The following is a 10,334-nucleotide window of genomic DNA, read 5'->3' on the forward strand; positions in this document are numbered from 1 at the left end:
GTGGGTTAGACGACTCAGTCAAAATCATCCAATAACGCAGTGACCAAGCTATTATTTAAATGGTAAAGTGGCACATTAATTTTTCGAAGCCACTGACTCACACAGATTTGTTTATACTGTTGTTGTAGTTTTTTTTGTTTTTTTTGTTTTGTTTTTTATTTTGTTTTTGTTGTTGTCAGCCTTGTACAACGACCAATAAAAGATCATTGTTACTCACTACATTGGCTTTGTATTCATAGTACTACATACTACCACATACTCATTTAAAACAGTTTGCGCTGTCTGAAACTGTAATCGATTTTGGCCAATAAGTTAGAAGGGGTGGGATGAGGCTAACTAAAAAAAAATCAGTTTTGTTATCCTACATTGCACTACTGATCTCACCCCTTAGTTGTTCGCATGACCCTTAATATATTTCCCTAATTGCAGTCAACACGTCAATGGTCTTTTTGGTCGATACATCATAACTATGGAAATGTCAAACATTCTATGAACAAAGGTCGTAGGTCAAAAACGTTGATGATATATTCGAAGTCAAAGGTCATGAAAGCTGAGTACATCAAACATTGTGTTAAAAGTAATAATTAAGATTTATTATGTATTGGCAGGGGTTAGTACACCCCCTCATATTCTTTTCTTGGAAGGTCGGGAAAAGCAATGAAACAGTAACACTATCTACTCAAAGACGTCAAAGTATACAAATAATAAGGATGTTTATAAATCTTTGGTTTTAAGTACAATACCGCAGCATAAGGTATGAAATAGGGGTGGGGGATTACAACATTTTATTTCTATATGTACGAAGAATTGGCACTTGATGAAAGTAGAACGTAAACCTTGGTTTTAGGCATAATGCGTAAACCAGCCGATGTGATCATAATTCGTCTAGCCTAGACGCTCTGTGCTTGTAAATGATTTGGGCGTTTACCATAACTCAAAGCAAGATGTGAGTAATAACCCAAAACGACAAGCTAGGCTATAACTCACCTAAGTACACTGAAATGTTAAGGCCACTCCTACTGTGCCTTCAACTGTGCTAACAAGTACAGAAAATAAATCGTCATTAAAATTGTACTAGCCAAGATTAGTCGTGATTTCATGTACAGTGTTTTCATCAAAGTGAAAACTTTTAAAAACTCGGCTAATGCCTTTAAATATAATGTAAACTTGTCAGTGTCAGTTCAATATATAAACTATCATTGTCACTCTGAAGGCTAAAAAACTGACAGACTATTCACTACAAGACAGATATCAAATTTATGGCTTTACATATGTGTATACGTACCTTTTGAATAAATATGTTTAATAGTCGTTGCGGGTCAGTGGGGTACTATTTTATTGAAAATTAGTATATGTCAAAAAGTCATCACAGGCATACCAAATCAAAAGGGGGAAAATAATTATATGAATTACTAGGGTTTTTATGTTTAGGTATGTATAACTGTTGGTTTTACATCAAGTATTGATATGATAAACGGCCAATGAACTGGACAAGTAAGTTAATAAAACCGGTGTAGTCCGGATTTTGATGCAGTACAACTTCAATGTGCACTGTAACAAAGCGTGAAGAAAGGTCACTGATATGATCATAAATACACTAATTATGAATGATGGCTATCGGCAGTATACTTGCGAATATTGACAGCTTCTGATGATAAGGTGGCGTACTCTTTGTAATTGTAAAAAAACTGTATTGATGGTGACGACACGTTAACCGAGACCCAACGTGCCCCGAATCAACGCGTTATTACATCCCTCTTACATCAATTTGCCAGTATTATGGCTGAGATGCGAACACGAAAAAGCCAGCTTCAGAGCACCAACGATGAGCCAAACAATGCTGTGTGTAAAACTCAAGAAGAGAAGAAGAAAGACAACAAGGATACACACGATGACGCAGTGGTACTAAAACGACAACTAAACTTGTTTTTCTGCATCACAATCATCGTCGGTACTACCATTGGATCTGGGATTTTCATTTCTCCAAAAGGCGTCCTTCTTAACGCCCAGTCAGTCGGAGTGTCACTTATAGTGTGGGGCTCGTGTGGAATTTTCGTAATTCTTGGTGGACTAATTTACGCAGAACTTGGTACAACATTTGGCAAAGCTGGAGGAGATTATGCATACATCTACGAAGGATTTGGGCCAGTGCCAGCATTTCTGGTAGTTTGGATAACCCTGGTAGTTGCCACACCTGCGTCATTTTCAATTCTAGCTATTACCTTTGCAACCTATCTGACAAAACCTTTCTTTTTCGACTGTGAAACACCACAAATTGCAGTGACACTCGTCGCTGTAGCCTGTTTAAGTAAGTAAATAACTAGCACGTTTACCGTAAGAATAGCAAGACGATTGTAAATCAATTTGCCATTTACATAACTAATGATTTTTCTGTTATTAAGCTTTACCTTAAGAATGCAAGCTTCAAGTATAATGTACATTGAGACCCACACATCCACGAACACATAGCGCACGTGTACAATAACGTTTGTTGATGTAGCTTTTAATTTTTGTAAGTAATTTGCATTTCTAACAATGTTCGGTAATTAGGCAAAATCTTGAAAACGCAAGCTTCAAAATTCATATAATTTGATATGTATGACGTTCTTTTTTTTATTTTTGCACAATTAATAATTAAAGATAATTAGGTCATACTTAAGGATGGAAGCGTCAAACATACATATTGTAGTATAAGTAATAATTTGTGATAATAAGGCAGTGTTTAATTTGCAAGCTTGATATTTCATAATTTGGTATATATCTATTGGTGTATATATAACAAAACGCATGTATCCCACAAGATAGCTAAAAGTTGTAACCTTTAATTTCACTGAGTCTTTTGCATAATTAATTATTTTTGGTACATATGTAATGTGGTATATATGTTGATGATAACAAAGGACATAAGAAGAATTAAGAAGCCATTCAGTCTACTTCTGGTTACAGTTAGTGAGTGACCCCGATAATTGAGTGCCACATAGGAAAGATTTCATGAGTTAAAGTACAATCAAAATGTCACTGTCCTGTTTTTTTATTCACTGTGTTTTAACAAAAAACAAACATTCATGATTAATGTCATTCAATTGAACAGAGAACCTGTTCCGTTGATTTTGTGCTGGCTGTCACGTCACCTGACACAAATGTAATATATATATTTGACATCAACACTGAGGTCAAATTATATGGAAGCATCTATCATAGGACTTGCAAAGACGGTAATGACATAATGAAAATATTGTCTTTCTTGTTTATAGCGGCCGTTTTTTTTGTGAACATTTGGAAAGTGAAGGCAGCTGCACGAACGCAAAACATTTTCACTGTTGCCAAGGTTATTGGACTGCTTATGATCATAGTTGGTGGGATAGCTCAACTATTTCAGGGTGAGAACGTGTTTGTGCTAAACGTGTGTCTTTCTGCGTCTGTGTATGTTTATGTATGTTTGTGTATGTATGTATGTGTGTGTGTGTGTATGTTGAAACCGTTACCGTTAATATAAGTATGACAGTATCATAGTAGTTTATACGGTGACAATCGTAATCTTTCGAATCAAAGCAAACGTATGCAGACAACTAGCTATTAATTGCAACTACCTTACAATTTAAAGATCATGTGTAGTGCAATGCGAATGTTTCTTTCTTTATTTCCTTTGATCCTCAGTTTACTTTCACCATTACATACTAAAACATTAGAGCGAACCTGGTTAAAGAAATATTACGTTATCGTATACTATATCATACACTGTTTTCAATACAGGAAAGACGGAAAACTTAGAAAATGCCTTCGAAGGAGGAACAGGATCGATTCTTGACTTTTCCCTAGCGTACTATTCGGCATTATTTGCTTACGGAGGATGGTAGGTATATTTGTAGAGCGGTAAACTCGTGATTTTGATTCACTAATTTATTTGTGGTGTTTTATTCGATTTACAACTAAAGAGGATGAAATCTTGCTTGACTGCGAAATTTCGCGTTATTGTGTAACATAATTTTAATTAAAAATCACAACTCGTTATTTTGATTCAAAATATGCAGACACGTCTTCGCAAACCGATAAAAAGCATCAAAATCACGAGTTTACCAGTCTAGTCTTGTACACTAAGTATATATGTGCAATGAAGGGTGCAATTCATGGAGCCATTGCATATTCATCATCTCACAATGAGCACAGTACAGAGGGTCATATGATTGACCCATGTTCGTCCATCAGTCTGTCCATCCATCCATCCAAGAACGGCCATGTCACATCTAAAACACTTACGACTCTGACCTTGATGATCATCTTCACATCTGGCAGTTTTATACGTAGAGACATCGTTTCATTTGTTGGAAGATTTTAACCTTGACTTCAAATTCTAGGTCATATTGAAATTTTCACAATAACTTTTAACATTTTGTTCGTTGGGTCATCAGGGGTAACTGTCTGAACAAGACATTACATTGATGTATGACCTTGGCCGTCGTACATGTATTCAGGGTGAACTACAAATTTCCCTCTATACTTGTGAGATTTTGCTCATAAAAACACAATTCAAGTGTACACATGTATGATTTTGGAGACGTGCTTGCTGTTAAAAACCTGATTTTTGCTTACTTTGCTAAATGAATTTCAAAAGATTTTGATTTAAGGGTAAAAACCCATTTTGAGATAAGAACTATTCAATCAGACGATCTCATCATCAATATAGTGGACTATGTGTATTTCCATATTTCCCTGTGCATTTTCCTCAATTAAATTAACTTTTTATTATAGACAGACATTGTTATGTATAACATTTTAGCGAACATAAAATAACTGTTTTCTTCCATAAGGAAGAGATATATTTATGGGTGGAAGTCTGTGTGTCTGTGTGTCTGTCTGTCTGTGTCATCGTTTTCTCCGTAACGGCTTGCTCAATTCAAACAAAATTTTGAAGACGTATTCCGTAGGGTAATGGCTAGACTTGATTAGGTTTTGATAAAAATCCCGTGAATATTAATGAGCAATTTACGTAATTAATGATTTTTGGTAATTGGGCTATATCTCAAGAATGCACACTTCTTCAAATTCATTATAACTTGGTACACTCATTTGCGATACCAAAGCGCGCCTGTCCTGAAAATATTACTAATGTAGCTTTTAGTTTTAATAAGTTATTGGCATATTTTCGATCGGCCACAAAAAAGAAAAAAATAGTTTCTCGTTAGGAAATGTTGTCTAAAGTGGTGCGACTTTACCACCATTTTCTAAAACACAACTGGCTCAATTCAAACGAAATTTATTGCATGTGTTCTGTAGGGTAGTGACAAGAACTGATTATGTTTTGGTAAACATCCCAAGAATATTAACGAGAAATTTACATAATTAATGGTTTTCGGTAATTAGGCTATATCTCAAGAATGCACACTTCAAATTCATTATAATTTGATACATGCATTTGCGATACCAAGGCGCACGTGTCCTGAAAATATTATTGATGTAGCTTTTAGTTTTAATAAATTACTGGCATATTTTTTTTTCTCGTCAGGAAATGTTGTCTAAAGTGTTACGACGATGCGCTTATTTTTTTTTTACATTCTCAACAAATGTCACAGTACATGTTGTGGTTGGCAAGGAGATCACTAACAGCAATGAGCAAATAGCAATCAAACTTATTACATATGTTCTGTTGTATTCCAACAATTGTCTGTAGGAACGACAATCTCAAAACTTTACCCTTACAGAAGACATTCAGTTTACATCTGGTTTACATCTGTTTTCACATCCATAACACAGGGTAAATAAATTGTACGAAACAAATACATTATTTTTACATTTCTTTCTTTCAAACATATACATAGGAATAACATGAACATGTTAACTGAAGAAATACAGAATCCTAATAGAAATTTTCCGATTGCTGTTGTTGTTGCTGAGGTTACTATCACATTAATCTATGTGTCGACCAACATAGCTTATTTAACTGTGATGTCTGCTGATGAACTTTTAGCATCCGATGCTGTAGCCCTGGTAAGTTAAACGGTCTAACCATTGCTCAACTTTTGTTTCTAAAAGCCTTGAAATTGAAAGGTTTTAATGGCTCTCGTATTTCCTGCCTTTCTACACTTTTTAGTCTCCCAAAAGGGGGAACTATTACGATGCGCTCCATCCATCCTCGAGTCCGTAATACGTCATTTCACAGACATACCGTATACAATTTCATGAAAACCTGTGTCAAAGGTGACATATTTTATGGGGCATATGCAAATTTGACCGAATGGCGAACTGTATTTGTAGTCGATATTTACGGCATAGCTCAAAACTGTAATACATAGATTCCATTCAAGTGTCTAGCCTTCCCTATTATTAGGCACAAGCTTTCTTTTAAGACATTGACCATGACCTCCATGTTCAATTATCTAAACCATGCTATTTCGATGATTTCAAAAAGTAGTGCAGAACAAGAGAACAAGAAAAATAAACACATGAATTAATTTGGTGCTCACATAATGGTGGAAATATTTATAGTCAACAATTATGATTTAACGCATAACTCAAACATTATAATAGACAGGGACTCTATTCAAGTGTCTATTCCCATGTTATTAGGTATAAACTTATTTTGAGACCTTAATCTTCAGGGCCAATTACCAATATCCAGCCATTGCCTGCAAATCACAGACACGTCTTAAAGTATTTATTTGTTGCTTCCAACTTCTCATAAACCATGTCACTATTCAGTCACATAGAAAAATTAAATTTGATGGTATTGTGCCTTCTTCTGACTTGTATATATGTATACGCACGCATGCACATGCGTGCGTGTGTGTGTTTTTATGTATACATGTTTACCTGAATTACGGTTTACTGTTTTATTCCTAGACTTTTGCAGAAAAGATTTTAGGTTCGTTCTCCTGGATAATTCCTGTCATTGTTGCTATTTCTATATACGGCTCACTCAACGGGACAACTCTAGCGAGAGCAAGGTATAACAGTTTCCTGTTATCTGATATCAAAACTACCTAAATGACTAAACATAAACTAGCCACTATTTCTAGTCAACTACATGTGTTCCAACCAACCAAGCAAGCAACAAACAAACTAATGATCAAACCAACCAACTTACAATCAATTTTAATTACCAACTGATTACAGACTGGCTAGCAAACAATATATTGTTATCAAATATATTCCACCCACATCAACACAGATATATCAAAATCAAACACTAATTTTGTTTCTCTTGGAGTCTAGAATCATCTTTGTAGGTGCTCGTGATGGACATCTTCCCGATATCTTATCCATGATACATATCAAGTATAAGACACCAATGCCATCATTATTAGCGATGGCAATCCTTTCCATTGTGAGTAATTTTGTTTTTGTTTTCTTTTTGACTTTCCCTTCCTTTCGAGGTATATACATAAATCTCAGAGTAAATAATTTGTCATTTTGATATGTATATACACATTTATAACATGTTACCAAAGGTACTCATTCGCAAAGTTTAACGTAGTATTCCCTTGAAAACAATACCATTAATTAAAAATTTCGTTGTTACTTTATACAAAAAACTTCATGCCCATTGTCAATTAAAATCAGGGTAAGAATTATGAGCCGGTGCACTGATATTGGAACAATTGACGTCAAAATAATATCAAAATTAAGAATCACCGAAGTGTTAATTCTATGTGGAAATATAAGAGTATCGATATCCTTCAAAACAGGACTGTGAACTCTAAAGGCAGATTGTTTTATTAAGAAGTCCAGCAACATCATCGCTGTATTTCAGAGCGTAGAATACTACGAATGCCTTTTGAATATGCGGCAATATTTTACCCCCAAAACGTGTGAACTCAACTTGTGCCCATTGCCACGTACTAGTATTTATGACATACCTGTAGGAGGTAGAAACCATCCGAAAATTACAAAAATACATTGGGCAATTTTGATTACAATTTCAGATTGGTGTGGTTTTTTCATCACTTTATGGAGAGGGTATTTATCAGTTGTTGAATTTTACCTTATTTGCAAATTTCATGATTCCATGTGTATCTACGGCTTCACTTTTGTACCTACGTTGGAAACGACCAGACATTCCTCGCCCGTTTAAGGTAGATTTTTCCATTTGTCTTTCTCTTAATGTCAATATAAATAGTCGCTATCTTGTTTGTTTTTCCACGGAGACTAAAGTTCTCCATTCTCCAAACGTCTTGATTAGTTTTCATCAAAATACAAACATATTCCTTTTCGGTAGTAATGTACCCAGCTCACATATTAATGTAATATTGTAAAAATCCACAAACACTGGCATTATGATATTTTAATAACTATAACGATAATACATGGTGACAGAAGTTTGGATGTTCAAAATTCCGTATGACATATTTATATTTATATTTGCAAATAATATATTTAAAGACAGTTATGAGGGAACAAGTGCAAAATTTGTGATGAAATGTGTTGAATTGATGCCATGGCATTACCATCTATACACTTGTTCTGTGGATGAAAAACAACTAACTTCCTTTCATTATGTATTTAGTACACTCCTTTAGTTGTTATACAATAGACCAATGCAGGATTCAAGGGGTTATGTTGGAAACGTGACCACTATCTCATAAGACACATTCCGAACTAAATAATATACCTGTGTGTTGTTTTTTTCAAGCTTCATATAATCATACCCGTGATATTCTTTACATGGGTATTGTACCTGGAGGTAACTGGATTAATTGCGGCACCTGTTGAAGCGGGAATCGGATTAGGAATTATTCTGACTGGTGTACCAGTATACTACTTTGGACAGTGGAAAAACAAACCCAAATCATTTAAAATACTTACAGGTATGATTGATTAATGTTATAACATCAAAATGATTATTTCAAACGCGTTTGAAGTATATGGATGTTGGGAAAGGGTCTTTGGATTTAGCATGTATGTAAATAATGGGTTTTTCTTTTCATAGAGTTAAACAATACATTCACATGAGGTGTGTGAGTGTGTGTGTGTATGTGTGGGGGAAGGGGAGGAAAGTGCAACTTTTTGTCAATATGTAGAACTGAGGCAGTACTTGCCTTTCAACATCTTAACAAAACCTACCACTTTCATAAACATTGTTAAATCATCATAATATTTAAATGATAACATATGTTTTCTTATCTTATGTTTGTCCTATTTTCAAACAGGTAAAGCAGCAAGATTTCTACAGCAATATCTACTTGTTGTGAAACAGGAAAAAGAAACTTTCTAACATGAACCCAAGAAGATGTAAAACATTACTGTCTCGTAATTGTAAGATAAGTTACTCCAGAAGACTTTAGATAAAGAAATGAAACAAGCAAGACCTTACTTATGCAGTTATACACATAACTTAAAGCATTAAATTTGATATGATTTACTTTAATTTACATTATGACTTTTACAAGTAGCAAATACTAAAATTTAATATATTGCTCCTTTCTGTTGAAAACATCTTGCTGAATAACATTTTAGTGAACGAGTTTCAAACACCACCGGGGCCTTAGAGAAACAAACATTTAATCTTGAAATAAAACTCCTTTTTCGAAAAAATTAAATACTTTAATCAGTTATCGTAGTTATAACAAAATACCTTTCATTTCATTTTGGTTTTGAATAAATAAACAACGAGTTACAAACACATTATTTTCTTCCATATATAGTGTTTTATATTATGTAATAATGAATTATTTCTTTCTGAGTTCTTATACATGTTTTCCACTCTAATGTGTCAGAATTTGGCATTTGACCTTGGCATGACATTTTAGATAAAGTCTCTAGTATGCCTTATTCAGTTAATATAATAGTGGTATTGCTGTTTATTCTGGCTTGTTCTTCTTCATATTGGTTCAAATTCTACAACTTCTACGACATAAAATCGGTTTCAAAATGTGCGCATTAAATTTCTGGGCAATAAACTAAAAGAAAGAAGTGAACAGAGGAAGCAATATGTAAACATTTCAACAGTTCATCATATCACCTTTTTTAATATGTTATTTGTGTAGTGTTCAACTCTTCAAAACTTTAATTTAAATACTTACTACTAGAAACAGTAACACCGCCAATTTGGTAAGACTACTGGCCAGGAGTACTATTTACAACAATTCAGTGACCATTTCCTGAATATCGGCTATGTTAAGGGTTGACAGCTGGCCATGGCATTACATGGGATACCTAAAGGCACGAAAAATCTTGTAAATGTAGCTTTTAGGTTTAATGAGTCATTTGCATGATTACAATAATTGTCAGCAATTAGGCTATAGCATGAAGAGTGCAAGCTTCAAGTTCCCGTACAATTTGGTACAAACAAACATTCATGATACCAGGGCGCATGTGTCTCATGAAGCTTATTTGTACAA

The 10,334-nt window shown here is 34.3% G+C and overlaps 1 protein-coding gene across 1 annotated transcript; it reads left to right on the forward strand.

Annotated features, from left to right (window-relative positions):
• The first annotated feature begins 1,779 nt into the window (after positions 1 to 1,779).
• LOC144439340 (large neutral amino acids transporter small subunit 1-like) lies at positions 1,780 to 9,208 on the forward strand. The gene is made up of 6 exons (XM_078128622.1): positions 1,780 to 2,308; positions 3,255 to 3,380; positions 3,754 to 3,853; positions 5,817 to 5,985; positions 8,627 to 8,801; positions 9,144 to 9,208. The coding sequence occupies exons 1-6, from the start codon at positions 1,780 to 1,782 to the stop codon at positions 9,206 to 9,208; spliced, it is 1,164 nt and encodes a 387-aa protein (XP_077984748.1).
• Positions 9,209 to 10,334: the final 1,126 nt, after the last annotated feature.

The sequence above is a fragment of the Glandiceps talaboti genome, chromosome 8 (genome assembly GCF_964340395.1).
Source record: "Glandiceps talaboti chromosome 8, keGlaTala1.1, whole genome shotgun sequence".
In the NCBI taxonomy this organism is placed as follows: domain Eukaryota; kingdom Metazoa; phylum Hemichordata; class Enteropneusta; family Spengelidae; genus Glandiceps; species Glandiceps talaboti.

Coding starts and splice junctions, on each gene's coding strand:
- LOC144439340 (XM_078128622.1), top strand. CDS start 1,780: ATGGCTGAGATGCGAACACGAAAAAGCCAGCTTCAGAGCACCAACGAT. Junction 3,381..3,753: donor GATAGCTCAACTATTTCAGG/GTGAGAACGTGT, acceptor TTTTCAATACAG/GAAAGACGGAAAACTTAGAA. Junction 3,854..5,816: donor TTATTTGCTTACGGAGGATG/GTAGGTATATTT, acceptor ACATATACATAG/GAATAACATGAACATGTTAA.